General features: G+C 40.4%; 1 protein-coding gene across 1 annotated transcript; it reads left to right on the top strand.

Moving 5' to 3' along the window:
- The first annotated feature begins 3,158 nt into the window (after positions 1–3,158).
- On the top strand, positions 3,159–12,072 carry RBP4 (retinol binding protein 4). The gene is made up of 6 exons (XM_077258602.1): positions 3,159–3,297; positions 3,499–3,658; positions 6,869–7,005; positions 8,367–8,473; positions 10,262–10,474; positions 11,782–12,072. Exons 2-6 carry the CDS (start codon positions 3,530–3,532, stop codon positions 11,799–11,801), a joined length of 606 nt encoding a protein of 201 aa, XP_077114717.1. The 5' UTR covers positions 3,159–3,297; positions 3,499–3,529; the 3' UTR covers positions 11,802–12,072.
- The last annotated feature ends 4,752 nt before the right edge of the window (positions 12,073–16,824 follow it).

Raw genomic sequence — 16,824 nt, 5'->3', positions numbered from 1 at the left:
AGAACAACTTCGAATTAATTCAATATTGTCAATCATGCTCGTTTAGTGGCCTGAACTCAGCGCATGTAAATGCAACCGAAATGTTTCTGTGTGATGGTGCAATATGTTAGTATTTTGGGCCCCACTTTGTCTAAACCCGGCCCTGAAGGTTCTACATTTTCAGAGTCTGCTAAATCTTTCTGAAGGTCTTTTGCAGTCTAGCTGGTGTTCTAATTTGGCTCTCTAGCAATCCTACGAGCAGCTGTCATTAAAATTTTGCTTAGTCTTGACCGCCACTCTTCCTGTTAACTGACATTTCCTAATTACATTTCAAATTGAGGAAAAGGCAATATGAAAACACTTTGCTATCTTCTTATAGCCTTCTCCTGCTTTGTGGGCCTCCACCATTCCCATTTTCAGAGTGCTGGGCAGTTGCTTAGAAGAACCCATGGCTGCTGGTTTTTTTGGCAGAAGGTTAGAGGAGACTGTGTTTTTATAAAGTTGGACAATTTGCATCACTTGGCCTATCCTAACGATGATAATGAACAAGCCATAACCATAACAGACTAATTAAGGTCTGAAATCTTGGTCAAAGTCATCTGGGCACACAAATATCCAAGGGTGCCCAAACGTTTGCATCGTCCCATTTTACATTTTGTAATTTATAAAATGTAAAAGGTGGAAAAAGAATATTATTAATATAATTGCCTAAGATACAAAGCAAATGTTTCATCTTTAACTTTAGGCCTTTTATATAATGGGGGTAAATGCTTTAATATATGAATGTTAAATATTTCCTTTTGTTATTAGCTCCAAACAAGAGTGTATGTACCAAAGAGGCAGCCAATGCAGCTGCTATTAGCCTTCATAAGAAGAGGAACCAGTTGTCATTATCCAGAACACCAGAACATAAGGAGCTACATAGACTCTCCCTTACACATGCCACTTGCTTCAAATATCCACTTCAAGTGTAATGCTGATAACTGAGGTTAGACGGTCACATAGAGTCATTGCTATTGCTAATCGGTCCACCCTGATGTGCCCCGCTGCAGGACCACATCTTACTTCATCTAACCATTTGTAAGCGTGCAGTCCAACTATCTGTGAATTAATTTTCTACATTGATATATTGATAATCTTTGCAGTAATAAAGAACACTCAGTGCTGGACTTTGCTAAAATTCTATTTAAAACCCTTGGATTCTAGTAATATGTCCAGACTTAAAGGGAACCTGGCAGGAGTGTCATGCTGCCCAAACCACGGACAGTGTGAATCAGAAACAGGCTGCACCACTCGCGGACACAGACAGAAAAAGGCCTCTGTGCAAGAACTATATATAGGCCCTTTGCACTACAACAGCTAACCATGATGCACAATTCAACCTGTTTTGGAGGAAATGGACCCCCTTACCCTTTGGGCCCCTGTGCGACTGCATAGGTTGCACCATTGATATGTCCGTCCCTCTCCATGTATGTTTCACTTTGATGCGCTGCAGCATTTTAGACAAATCAGAGGTTGAAAAGTCAGCCGGGGACCATGCATCTCAGGTGACTAGTCTAAGTTAGGTCGTTGGGGGCTTCTCTGCTCTCTACTTCCCGTAACTGACAGGTCTGTCCCTGTGTGTATGTATAGTTAGATGCCTTAAGTAAGTGGTGCAGGGAGAAGCTGCTGATAATTTAATATCTGTGGCTAGACCTCAAAATAGCAGTGTCTGCAAGACATCCCAGGATGTGCATTCAGTACGATTCCTTCTGTCAAAATAGCGGAAAATGCAACAGAACACAACAGGCCCTTTGACAAGTCAGTGGCTTGCATTCGGCACTGGTGGTGACATCCCTCATAGACTGAAGCAGCAGAGTGATGTTAGTTTCAGGTTTCTATGATAAGCAGAAGAGACAAAGCCATGACTGGCTAGTAGTGATACTACAAGGTAAATTAATCAAACCTTTAAGTTGCAATTTGAAATATTTATTTCTCTCTGTGTTCCTACACACAAGGTCTCTCAAACTTCAGATGGTCAATGAGAGGTGGACCGGTACGGACTGAGGCTGAAATTCAGCCATGGCATTTCAAATCACACAGGCCCATGTTGTCCCCGGCCCCAAGAACCAGATGGGATATATTACTAATATTACCCTGGATGGAGGAAAGCAAGATTTTCTGCCAGACCAATATTTCTAATGATATCCGTGGGCTATGGGGGTAAGTGACGGAGTCAGCAACTCTTAACAGTATGGGTATCTTGAGAACGCCGATTCTGTTAGCAACGTAGCAGACAAGGCAGCCCATGACCACACAGGCCCTTTTGGCATTTGCCAGAATTGTCAGATGGCCAGACCGGCCCTGGAGGTGGACTTTGCTATTGTAGTGCAATGTTGTTAGATTGTCCTCCACTTATAATTTGTCTTGGAGTTTTTTGAGTCAACTAGAAGAAACTATTGTAAGAACCAACCTCCCTCTATATAGGACCTTTGCTCGTCTGCCTCCTCAGACATCTTGTGTGACTTCTTCCTCTTCACCACCCTAAGGATATGCACCTGGTCCAAATTGCTCCTGCCCGAATTTAGCACTTTGAATGAGTATGTACTGGATGCATCTCATAGAACTCTTAATTTTAGGAGGGTCTCATCAGTATCAGATGCCTTGTAAGTCCCAATTACTAAATAAATAACCTGCACCAATACTGACGCCATCGTAAGGCCATGAGGTGGTCCCATTAATATTCAGGCTGACACAGCAGACACCACAGAGACCTGGGATTTAATATACATCGGTTTTAATGCCAAAACAAATCATGGAGTGAAGAGCTTGAACTTGTCCTGAGAGACGCCAGAAGGAAACATGATAGAAAGTGATGTTTGTATGTGAAGGACAGAACAAAACAGAGCCGCTCTTTAACAGGACTGGACATGAATGGAGTTTGTGTGCCCTCCCGGAGAGCTGGGTCACTGCCAAACACCTCCGAACCACAGACTAGGCTCCCAAATATGTTTTGGCAAACCCTTCTCCGCTGCTCTATGTTCTCTCACAGGGTGTAATGTTTTCTTTCCGTATGACATTGCTGTAGGGTTTTTGTTTTTTTCTCTCTTTTTTTTATGCAAGTGATGGGTTGGGGTTAAAGTGCACAGTTTGATGTTATGCAAGTTTGTTGAAGTGGGCCTCTATCCAGATAGGACTGGATGCAGTGTGCGGCTTATAACATAGGTCTTTTACCTTGTGCCGATGATGTTACGAAACTGTGTGAGTGCGGAGCTGTATATAAACCTCCCAGACATTGCATTCCAGGCTTTCTTACATCTGGAAGCAGCTGGACTCTCTGTGAGCTTCTCCTCTACTTATCTCTAGCACAATCTTACACCTCAATCAATACTTACTTATTATAGAACTTATATTTTACTTTACTATTTTATATTTTACTATTTTAGCCTTCTTTTATATTTTATTTATATATTGCCTTTTATTCGTTGTTTTTTTTTTTTACAATTTTTTAAATAATTGTTTCTTTTTTTTAAAATGTAGATTCTATACCTGATCTTAAAGAGGCGCAAAGATGGACCTAAAGGCGTTTGGGCTGTTAATTGCCCTTTGTTATTTTGGGAGCTCTGAGGCTTTCCGATTTTATGAGAGAGATTGCACCGTGAGCAACTTCAGGGTGATGCCAAATTTTGACAAAAATCGGGTACGTGCTCATCTGTATTCTGGATTTTTTTGTGACATACTGTATTTATAAAGCAGGAGGAGTTATTAGAATCATTCTTATTACTTTTCTACAACTTAAAAAGGCAGAATAGGCAGTAGCATTGGGTCAAACTTGGCTTAGGGCCAACTAACACTATTGTCTACCATTATGATAAACCTATCACTGATGTCCATCAAAAACATTTAGATTGATATCAATATCACATTAATAGTGCAATTTATACATTCATTTTGCAGAAATTAACCCATATTTCATATACAGGCACATTTATTACTTACAATATCCATTGACGTGCATGTAATACTGCCACCTATTGTTCAAATCACCATGAAAAATGTCTATTGAATGAGAAACTTGCATGTTCAAATGTGTTTGTCAAAATATCTTTCTTTCCAAGCAGACTAAGAAATATACGACAATATAAAGCATTTTCACTGTTCAGATGTCCTTGTATCTATCTGTGATGTGGAGGAAACTCAATGACCCCTGTGAATTTCTTTCTTTGAGCCTGCAGACCTCAAAATAATTTTTCACATTGCAAAGACCTTGGAGAGAATTTCTCAATTTTCCTTATGACATCAAACAGTTACAAATGTTTGCGCCACCTTCTCCTGAACAAACCTGTTGTGATATTTTATGGGTTTTTTATGCCAATGTTGCCAATTTTTCAGAAAAGTTGTTGAGACTTGGTAGAAGTGGGGATAGCTAACCACAGATTTATTATATCACACAACATAAATGAGTGTAAAGTAAAGCTGAAATCGACAGAAGCTAATAAATGGCGCCCATTTCTGGCACAAAGAGGCACCAAATTTTTTGTAGGAGGATTGTGAATTGAAATTATTTTGAGAAACTGTCCCCTAAAAGTGGTTGTACAGCACAAGTGGTTCTTGATGGTCCTAACATAAAAAAACTTAACCTATCACCCCCTACCCCTCGTTGATTTTCTTTGCTCTTTCTTCCACCTTGGATGGAACGTGACAGCTGCAGCCAATCAGTTGCCACTGACTGGCTGCAGCAGTTACCAGACACCCAGAAGAGAAAGCCACAAAACTGAGCGGGAAGCACCAACGACAGTGCTGAGCGTTACACAGTATATGAGGTTATTTTATCGTGGGACCACCGTGGAGCATATTGGAGCTATTCCTACAGTATCCATATGTTCTCATACAGGATTTGGTGGAACAAGCTGTTGATAGACGACGTCTATGTAAGTGGATTATCTCCGATGAGAACAAAAGACTGGGAACATTAAAATCCACCTGCTATCAAGGAAGATGCAGGACACCCTCATAACCAGAGGTGTCAAACTGCATTCCTCGAGGGCCGCCAACAGGTCATGTTTTCAGGATTTCCTTGTATTGCACAGGTGATAATTTAATCACCTGCACAGAATGATTCCAGCACCTTGTGGAATGCTAAGGAAATCCTGAAAACATGACCTGTTGGCGGCCCTCGAGGAATACAGTTTGACACCTCTGCTCATAACCATCAATGATAAGTGATCCATCAGTCCAGTCAACATTATCCTTTTTTTTTGGCAGATATCTAAGACTACATTGACACTGAGGCTTTTTTTTAGGAGGATTTTGAAGTGGGTCTTCTCCAAAATCCTCCAAAAACGTGTAGTACATTTATCAATACTAGACAGTCTTAAAATGCTCCAGATTTATCACAGTGGTTCATGTTAATCTGTCTCATTTTAAGACTGTCTGTTCTGTTTACACCGTCTATAAGTTGGCTTACTTTGTGCCGGAAATGTGAGCCATAGTTCTGTTGATTTTTTTAGCGTATGGTGTCGCCCTTAAGCCCTCGTTCTTTTTCCAATAAGTAACGCCCCAATGTTGTACAAGTCATAAAAAGTGTCTAGAACACATAATAAATATGGTGCAAGTCTTGAAAGACATATTTTTTTTTGTACCCAAATTATGCCGTGAATATGGCACATTTAGGTTGACAAATATAACCCATTGTGAGAAGAAAATGCTTCAAAAACCTATTCAAACTACCTCAGGAAACACTTAGTAAGAAAATTATTACGTTTAAAAATTGTAATAATTTTTCCTCTGCAAAAAAAATTTCTGTGAACTTAGTCTTAGAGTATGAGGACATGACGTCTTTTTCAGGGGGTACGTTACATAACCCACCTGAAAAAGCGTAATTGTTAAAAAAAAAAAAAAGAATAAACATATGCACATCAATGTAAAAATGGCTTGCTGTGCATATGTTCTATCTCTTAAGATTGTTTGCACCACTTCAAGTTTCCAAGGATGTGAAGCAGTTAGTAGAAGTGATCTGACCATTCTTCAGGCATCTTCCACTTGGAAACCACCACTCACTTCTTTATATATATAAGTTTGTTAAAAAAAGACGATGACGATGAGGCGGCTACAAAAGCGACTGCCGTCAATTTCCTAAAAGATCTTCCTGTAGAAAAACTATGGGGGTACTCCGGAGTGTAAAATACGTCATGTGCAGATACCCTAAGGGGTATGTAATGATATATTCATATCACGCATTGACCAACAAGATGTGGAACAATATAAAGTGATGTGACATACATGTGATAACAACATAGCGCGGTTCAGTTTATCACTCAGGTTTACATTTTATTGTAATTTTCCAAAGGCCTATAATAAACCTAATGAGTATCACCACACATGAAGGGAAATAACGAACCCAGCTCTGATACTTCAGTAGAACACAGTAACTGCAGTTTAATTACGACACATGCTGTTACGTGCTTGTTCTGGCGCCTCGTGGTGCTCGCTGGATTCTTAGAGATAGAAACTTGAAGATAAATGGTGAAAAACATCATAATACTAAGTGTGGAGAACTTAAAGGGAACCTGGCGCATGAAAAACATAGTCCTATGTGCAGGTTATAAGGTCGGAGAAGGTGATCAGATTTGATATTTGTATTTGTGGAATAACATTACATAGATCAAGGAATTTACTCATGTAAACCTTTGCTTAGTCTGGGCTTAAGAATTACAGTGGGTGGGGCTTATACGCGAGATAGCTGGCAATCACTGATTAAGACCGCCCACTGGACTCCTAAGTCCAGCACAGAATGAGCAGTTACATGGATAAATTATGTGTATATATATATGTTTATCTTATGTATAAACAATGCATTTGTGCCTAGCTTTTCTTACATATAGCATGTCACAATTATGCTTCTTTTCAGTATGCCGGGACTTGGTATGCAGTGGCCAAGAAGGACCCAGAAGGACTGTTTCTTATTGACAACATAGTGGCTAACTTCAATGTTGATGAAGATGGGAAAATGACTGCAACAGCCAAAGGCAGAGTCGTCATCTTCCAGTAAGGACCTCTAAATTACCACCTGTCCCCTGGTGATCCACTTAGCCATATACCATGATATCTCTCCCACAACACATGATCATTCAATGAAGCCGAGCATTCATTAGTGAGATTGCAGACAGCTTTGGTGGTGGATTATCTCCTGGAGAACAGAAGAATCATTAAAAATTTTTTATGTCAGCCGATCCCTCCTGTGTCGGCGAGTTCCGGCGCCTTTAGTCAAATATGTTTGCGGTCTTAAGTTAGTAGAGGGGTAGACATCCTCCCTTCAGAGCCTTATTTCACCAGTCAGTGGAGTGTGGCTACAAGGATCGTCTTTTAGACAGTCTATTGACGTCAATGATAGCTATGTAATACTTAATTTCCCCTGTGGGGGTGCTATAGGAAGATGACCACTTGCCTCATAGTCATTAGAGCCAATCACTATATGTTTTATCAATAGAAAATTCAATAATGAATTCATTATAAGTCTCTGTTAACAAAAAGGGATTGTCCAAAGTGGGTAACTTCCTTCTAGCGAGATTTAAAGTGGTATTCCCATCTCCAAGATACTATCCCAACATGTAGTAAGTTTAATGCTACCACTAATAATAATAATATTAGCAAATACCTCCAATTAGAATTGTAATATAGTTTTTCCGATTTGCTATTTGTCTTTCCTCTTCTGCAGACATTGCAGGACCTTAGGTATTCATGGTTACAACCACTGATATAGTGACACTAGTTGTTAGTGGTTGCAACCATGCATACGTAAGGTCCTGCAATGCCTGCACATGAGGAAAGAAACATAGCTAATCAGAAAAACTATACTACATTTCTAATTGGAGGTATTTGCTAATATTATTATTACTACACCTACTACATGTTGGGATAGGATCTTGGAGATGGGAATACCTCTTTAATTAATCATGCAAAAATGTCATATTGGTGTGCATATTTTTTTTTTTTTAGGAGGCTAATATTGCTACTGTAACATGTGAGGAACCCTCCACGGAGCCACGTTGAGGGTTTAGTAAGTGGTTCCAGGTTAATAATAAGTAACAGTCCCATACTCATTATATAACTGTTGGCTGAGCAATTAGTCCCCGACAGATATTTCTCCTGAAACTCCCGTTAGTAGGAACGCTCAGCTTGGATGAGAACTCCTGTGTTTTACATGGGAAAGCTTCTGCCAGACTAAAGAACCTGCAGCTGAAATTCATCTGTCAAGGTGAAAGTTGGGAGGCGCCCATGCACCAATTTCTGGCTGACTTGAGTGTAAAATGTATGAGAGCCTTCAGCCCAAGATACAATCTTCTCTATAGGATAGAATTATATTCTAAGGGTATCTACTATATATCTAACTACTGTTATTTTTTCAGGACCATGGAATTGTGTGCTGATATGGTGGGCACATTTCAAGAGACCGATGACCCCGCTAAGTTCAAGATGAAGTATCATGGTGTCCTTTCTTTCCTGGAAAAGGGACGTAAGTAAATCATTTCAGAATTTCAATGGATTATATTAAGATAGCAAATTAGCAAACAAATGTATGACAAGTAATAAATCCTTAGGTGTTTGCAGTTCTTTAGGCTCTGTGAGTGAGCATACTCATTTTCACCCTGCCCAATGACATGATTTTCTCTTTTTTGTGTGGCGATAATTGCCCAGCAGTGGTGTAGCCTAACCTTGGCCCCCGGGGCATTTGCCTTGAGTATAAATGTTCTTAGGGTCACACAATTTCAAAGAAAAAAAATATTGAAGTGGCGTCTCTAGCGCCATTGATCTGAGACAATGGACATGCTCCGGACTTCTGGGGGTGCCCCAGATTTCCAGATGAGCTCCTTTCTTAATTGTACCTATGTAGCAAATACAATTGGATCCTGTGGTAGAGTAGGGAGCCATAGGCCGCTTGCCCCCACAACTCTCTGGTTGGCCGCACACTGCAGCGTTCAATATAGCAACGGCCTGGCGCAGATGGTGCAATAACATCACTGCATTACACCACCTGTACCATCCTGTTCTGTGCACAGGGGAGAAGACGCCTTAGCCACACGGATTAGGTGAGTATAAACTTTATTCCTTTTGTGGTGGTGGCACGAAGGTGCCATTATTACTTTTGGAGGCACTCAGGGGGCATCAATTCATTTTAACAGGCCACTAAGTGGGCATTATTAAATTCTAAATGGAGCACTTAGGGAGCATTATTACTGGGTAAGGCAATGCAACATTTGCCTTGCTCCAGGCGCTGGCAACCCATGCTAGATCAATAATAAACTTTATAAATTGAGATGCCATAAAAATACGAATATGAGGCCGTTTCATTGAGCAAATAATATTGCAGTATAAAAAATTGCTAAAAGTAAAAAGTAAAAAAAGGTTTTGGAATAATAAAAGAAAAAAATCATATAATCAAATGTCCCCTGATGAAGAATGGCGAAACATGCAATGGGAGTGGCAGGGAAATGTGTACACCAGTGGTAACAAACATAAGCACTATAGCAATTTGTGCATATTATTCTTTGGGTACTTAGGCTATTTATATAGAACTATGGGCCTAAATCATCAAGACTGAGGTTGTTCATGCCGGTCTTGATGAGGGGGCATGTTGGAGTCTGATGTTCCTGATTCATGAAAAGGTACACGTCTCTTCATGAATCAGATGAGTGTCATGCGCCTTCATGCAGAATCTGGAAACATAGGTACTGGAGTGAGATTTTTGGCATATGGAACGCCATGGCTCATCAGTAAGTAGACAAGTTGAGGTGTCCCACCCCAGCCGTGTCCATTGTGTAGGAGCTGGGATAACATGGCGTGAAGAAACCAAAAGTCGCAAAATTTAGGAGCAACTAAGAGTCGTTCCTAACTTTTGTGACTCTCCAAAGATTTTACATAAGATTTCTGGGGTGAATTCTTTGTTGAATTGGGCCTTATGTATAGTATTTAGTACATTCTACTTAAAGGGAATCAGTCTCCACATTAGTCTAAAATAATAATATGGGCATACAGGTGACACTACCAAGAGAGATTACCAACCCTGCAGAGTTTTATTACTTGTCATGCTGATTTTTTTTATACAATATTAATTTGGGAATTTTCCTGCAATGTAAAAACGTAAAGTGAGCATATTTATAGTAAGAAAATAGCATTATTCTATCATTTTACGTTTATCATTTTACATATTTGGACTGGATACTTAGTCAAAAAAATGACTAAACCTGCCTGTTCCTATAATGATACCATGCACCATAACTCTCAATGACCTCCTTGTTTTTAGTTGATGACCACTGGGTGGTGGATACTGACTACGACAACTACGCCGTCCACTATTCATGCCGCGAGGTAGATGAAGATGGCACATGTTTAGACAGCTACTCCTTCATTTTCTCCCGTGATGAAAATGGCCTGACCCCCGAGATACAGAGAATTGTCAGGAGAAGGCAGGAGGAGCTCTGCTTGGACCGAAAATACAGAGTTGTTAAACACAACGGTAAGGGGAACGTTACTCATCTTGATGTTCTTGTAGACCCTCTGGAATCAGTAATGTCAAGAGAAGGATCGCTATAAACTGTGTGGGCAACCGTTGTAGGGGCTCATATTAGTCACATTACTCACAAGTCTAGTGATATGTGTGGATCTTAGGGGTCACATTCATACTGATCTAACAATGTTTCACCTATTCATTGAAAAGATAGGTATGGATCAGCTGTGCGCATGCGCGATGGTTGCTCCCTACGGGACTACTGAGAGCTGCACTTCCCAGCAGCACCATAGAGAATAAATGGAGCAATAATCTGGCATGTGTCCCATCTGGGCGATCAGTGCAAGTTCCAGTGGTCAGACTCCCATGAACAATAAGTCATAACCTGTCCTGTAGATAAATAATAAACTATTTTTGCCGAATAACCACATTAAGCTTAATTTACTGTAATGAGGATGAGCTTCTATATCAGACACATCCCATGAATTGCCATTTATTTGCGCTAGACATGATAGAGTCATCTAAAGTGTTAACTATTCTATACACATACACGCCTTAATTAGATGGAACGTTTCAGCTGTTTATTGGGTATGGAGGCTTGTATATAAAGCAGGCAACTATACACCTATATTGGTTCGAAACAAGTAGGTCAGACTACTTTTTCCATGATGTGTGCATTTTTGATGGACCAATAAACTTTGTTTTCAGCCTTATCTATCTCGGAGATCGCGTGCTGGACTTTTCTTCTATTTTCTTGACAGCATTAGCGGAGCTCAGGAGCACTGAAGCTGACTGGATCCAGCAATCTGTGCAGCTTCAGAGCAGCGCTTACAATATAGCAAATAGATAGTAAGTGCTGCTCTCCTTGTCTGGGAAACCAAAACGAGCAGTAAACAACAACAGAATTGAAAATTCTTCTGCTTGCCATCAACAAAAGCAGATGTAAAATTCTTCTAAATCTGTTCAAGGGAACAGTCAGATGACCGTATAAATTGGACTGAGATCGGACCGCCATGCCCGGCCAACATAGAAATATATGAGAGTAGAATACAATGATCACGACAAGGAAGCCTCAGAAGTCAGACATAGTCACATTTTTTGTGACTTGCTAGTTGAGGTTGCAGTACCTTTGGCAGACCTCCCTCCCTTGCGTTAGGCTGCGATGTAGCATCGGTATATACCAATCTTTGGCTGTAGAACCTGTGTTGTGGCCAAAGCCATCATGTAACCCCGGCCTAATGAAGAATGTTTTATGCCTTGTACCCCACACCAATTATTGGCCTCTATGATTGACCTTCTTGTCTCCCTCCCTACAGGATACTGTACACAGGCATAATATTCACCGGGGGCCTTTGGATTTAAAGTTTGCAAAAATATCCTGCCGCCTTCTGCATCCTGTTTTTTTTTTTTGCAAATATATCGATAATGAACGTTGGATGTGAAGCAACGTATTGATGATCACAGCAGCAATGTACATATTTTATACTGTTTAATTGTATGATATTTCTCGCACACAAGCTGCCTGACGCTTCCTGTAAACCTTTCCATGATATGTTTGATTCACCATTTCCAGAAATGAAGCAATAAAGATTTGTTTCTACTCTAAACTCACAGTTGTCACTTTTTTCACATCCGCACAATAATACGGATTTACTGTAAAGTTCTCAGACCCAAAATAAATTCATAAAGAGCTGGCAGATTCAGGTTTCCAATGTGGAAAATACTTACTTTGTGGAATCTACATGATTCATTCCAAAAACCAAACCCCTAAGATTCATGTATGGTACCAAATGCAGAACTGATAGCTCGAGCCCGGCAAGAAACAAGAATATTCGGGGATATGTAAACTATATGGACAAAAGTATTGGAAGCAAAAATAACTTTCCAAAATGTAAAGGTTTTTTTTTACTTTTTTTGTAACCTAAAATGTTCCATATTGTATGTTTCTTATATTTGGTCAAGAAGAACGTAAACCTGTAGACTTATATATTACAGTAACAACAGTGCAACATCTAGTACATAACGTCAGACACCGCCGGAGATCACGCTGACCCGTGTCGCAGAATCACAGTAGACTAGATGATAATTGAATTTGGAATTGTTGTGTAACATGGAAAAAGGAGGATAAGAGAGATACCGGGTGGTCAAGACATAGTGAAGGGCATGCAGAGGAAGCCTTTGTAGCCCGACTCTGGTGCCTGAAGGGTCCCAAAGATCACTTTAGAACATAAATAGATTGTTCATTGGGGCTTTGCGATACACCTTTAAGTGACACCAAGGAGACTGGTGGCCTGGCAGCTTTTGGCATGGAATGGAAACAGTCAATGGTCCTGTACAAGTGGCCGCATGTTCACAACAGTAAACTCGAAGTAGGAAGAACCCATGAGGGTCTCAATTCTGATGCAATAATAATCTCACTTGTGAGATTTCATGGTGATACAATGCAGACCCGATCATTCACAATAACTTCACTACCCCTATAAAAGGGTTGTCCAGGTTTGGCCCAAAAGTACACAATCACTCTATGTGACTGCAGATTTGTGAATCCTGTCACCACAAATGGTTCACACTGTCAGGATTCTCCGATGCCGGGAGCAGGCAGTCATGTGACCGCTATTCTATGATATGCATAATCCAGGACACATTCCAACTAGACAGGTGTGGCCTCACTCAGTATAGTGATTTGAGCAAAGACTCACATGTCTACTCAGATTGTGGCCGGAAGTATGCATATCACATACTAGCGGTCACTTAGCCACCCAGTCTCTATGCCATAGACGGAGAATCGTGTCATCGCGCACGGGGGTGCCCTGTTAGATTTCACAAGTGTGCAGTCACATAGAATGACTGCAGACTTTTGTGCCAATCCTGGACAACCACATAACTCAGAGTTAAATGTCCTTTGGCCTATCTTGCCAACTTTCTTCTGTCTATGTAATACACAAAGCTTTGCTATAACTTCTAGATGTAATCTGGGCATGCCTGGGTATGACATCATGGCATTCGTAGATACCAAATCTTCAATGGCTTCTGCAAATAAAATTCTGAATCATTCTCTCTTATAATATAATTATAGGGGTTGTCCCACAATAAAATAATTATATTGTCATGGAATAAATAAAAAGAAACTCCTAGCGCCATTGTTGCTGTTTCACACTTGCTATTGTGCCCCCTGCTGTTCTTTTGATTCTCTTTTGGAACGTCCACCTAATGCGTCCTATGCTGTTAAGAAAACAGCCATTTTAGTGCCCTGAGTCTTTTTAGCTGGCCTGTACAACCCCTGCGGAGATCCAGTGAGTGACACTGAGTTACTTGGCAAACGTGCTCACTGTCACCGATGATCTAAAGTCAAGTATTTACCCTAACCCTAAAGGTACCTTCACACGAAACGACGCTGCAGCGATAGCGACAACGATGCCGATCGCTGCAGTGTCGCTGTTTGATCGCTGGAGAGCTGTCACACAGACCGCTCTCCAGCGACCAACGATGCCGAGGTCCCCGGGTAACCATCGGGTTGCTAAGCGCAGGGCCGCGCTTAGTAACCCGATGTTTACCCTGGTTACCAGCGTAAAATGTAAAAAAAACAAACAGTACATACTTACATTCGCATCCCCCGGCGTCCGCTTCCTGCACTGACTGACTGACTGAGCGCCGGCAGTAGCAGGGCACAGCGGTGACGTCACCGCTGTGCTTTCACTTTCACTTTACGGCGCTCAGTCAGTGCAGGAAGCGGACGCCGGGGGACGCGAATGTAAGTATGTACTGTTTGTTTTTTTTACATTTTACACTGGTAACCAGGGTAAACATCGGGTTACTAAGCGCGGCCCTGCGCTTAGTAACCCGATGTTTACCCTGGTTACCAGTGTAAAATATCGCTGGTATCGTTGCTTTTGCTGTCAAACACAACGATACACGGCGATCGGACGACCAAATAAAGTTCTGAACTTTATTCAGCGACCAGCGACATCACAGCAGGATCCTGATCGCTGCTGCGTGTCAAACGAAACGATATCGCTAGCAAGGACGCTGCAACGTCAAGGATCGCTAGCGATATCGTTACAAAGTCGTTTCGTGTGAAGGTACCTTAAGTATATGCCCCCTTATCTAGATATGTCAACATTTCTCTTTAATTATCTTACTTGAAAATTGTTTGCTCGATCTAACAACGCAATGTTATATTTAATCATGGGACAACTCCTGTAAAGTACATCTGTCAGTAGTATTAACCCTCCTAAGCCGCCTATATGGGCATGTAGGTCATAGGAAGCTGAAAAAAGTATTACCTTGATATCTGCGATGATGATGTCTTATTCCAGATAAATCAATTTTTTTTTTAAATATGTAAATGAGCTGTTAAGATCTAAGGGCTGGACACTGATTTCGCTGAAAATCTGCCTCCAGAGCTTAGTTTAATTGAAAGGAAGATTACAACTGTGAACTAAATAATTATTGACAGTCTACTCTCATAATCACACACAGCTCTGCAGTGAGATCAGATCTACCACAGTACAGCAGAAGTGAGCTTTGTCTCATTACAAATATTTGCAGCAGCACTTTCATTCTAATAGTGCTGTCAGCTTTGCTGCAGAGCTGTGCCTGATTATAACTAACACAGTACAGTATAGCAGAGTTGAACCTTGTCTCATTTCAAACATATTTGCATTGATGTCAGCTCACTCCCACCCCCATAGCGGCAGACTTTAAGGTTGAAGTTGAAGCACTATGAGAGGACATCAACAGTGCAAATGTATTAGAACAACAAAAGTGAACTTTGCCTCATCACAGTGTTAGCTCTGCTGTACTGTGTTAGTTCTGATCTCACTGTAGAGCTGTGTGTCACGAGAGCCAAATGTCAGTTATTACATATCTCACACTCGTAACACCCCTATTCATTTAAAATAATTCTGGAGGCAGATTCTCGGGGAGATCTATGTGTGGCCCATAGATCTTAACAGCTTCTTTACATATGAGACAAATGTGGATTTTTCTGATATAAGACATCGAACCTCAGATATCAGGGTATCATTTTATTCAATTTTATATGACCTGTATGCCCATATAGACAGCTTAGGTGAGTTGATCCTACTAACAAATTCCCTTTAAAGGTTGCTTAGGGGGAAAAATGGAAAATGTAATAATATGGATTAGACTAAGGGGCACTTGGTATGATTTTATGTGATTTCTGTTAACAGAAAGATATTCCTTTGTAGCCCCTCCTCCCCCCACAATACACACACATGATCAGCTTGATTGAGCATGCACGTGTTCTCATTGGGGAGGGAGGAGTAAGCCTAGGCAAGATATCTCTGGCACTAGCTTTTTTCTCTGAGAATAAAAGGAACAATAATGTTAAAATTAAATACATCCAATTATTTTTTCACTTAAAAACTACCAAGTACAAAGCCAAGACATGCCCACAAGAATTAAATGGTCATCTAAAATTAATCTAATGTATATCAACCTCCTATGGTTATGATTTTTTTTAAGCATTCAAAAACCATAAATTCTTCAAATGGAAACCACTTCAGGAAATGCTTCATTTTGGGAAGTTTGTGTATGAGCTTTTCTATTCTGCAAGAGTTTTGGAAAAGTTTTTCTGTTTCAAGTGTTTGTTGCAGCTTTTGATTGGACAGTGCCTAGCTTGCAGACGTTTCCTTCAAGATCCCTTTCCAAGAGAAATGGGCTTTTTTACCAGGCATTTTATAAAACCACTTATAAGATACCTCTTATAAGAACAGCCAAGTGGATTCCCAACAAAAAAGAATAAGAGTTTTCCATGCATTTTTTAAGTGGTCCTATGCAAATATCGTCTAAGACTTCTTGATATAATTGTTGATTTGAAAGTGCAGTTTTTAAAAAAAAAATAACATTCTTCTGCTTGCAATCCGTGCCGGTCCATGTTGCGAATGGTGTAGAATGGCAGGAAATGAGTAGACCAACACGTACCAGTCAGCACATCAAACAGAACAGTGCAACATTAAGATATAGAAAGTAGAGTTTTTAAGAATACCCAAAAAGTAGATGTTTTTGACCTGAAGAAGACTATGCTACCTGAAACATCTCAGCACAGGCAGAAAACATGAAGTGTAGCCTAAAGTAAAGTACAGACCAAAAGTTTGGACACACCTTCTCATTTAAAGATTTTTCTGTATTTTCATGACTATGAAAATTGTACATTCACACTGAAGGCATCAAAACTATGAATTAACACATGTGGAATTATATACTTAACAAAAAAGTGTGAAACAACTGAAAATATGTCTTATATTCTAGGTTCTTCAAAGTTTCCACCTTTTGCTTTGATGACTGCTTTGCACACTCTTGACATTCTCTTGATGAGCTTCAAGAGGTAGTCACTG

This window comes from Ranitomeya variabilis, chromosome 4 (assembly GCF_051348905.1).
Source record: "Ranitomeya variabilis isolate aRanVar5 chromosome 4, aRanVar5.hap1, whole genome shotgun sequence".
Taxonomy (NCBI): Eukaryota; Metazoa; Chordata; class Amphibia; order Anura; family Dendrobatidae; genus Ranitomeya; species Ranitomeya variabilis.
The sequence above is the reverse complement of the archived record's forward strand: the minus strand, read 5'-3'. Positions and strand labels throughout refer to the sequence as shown.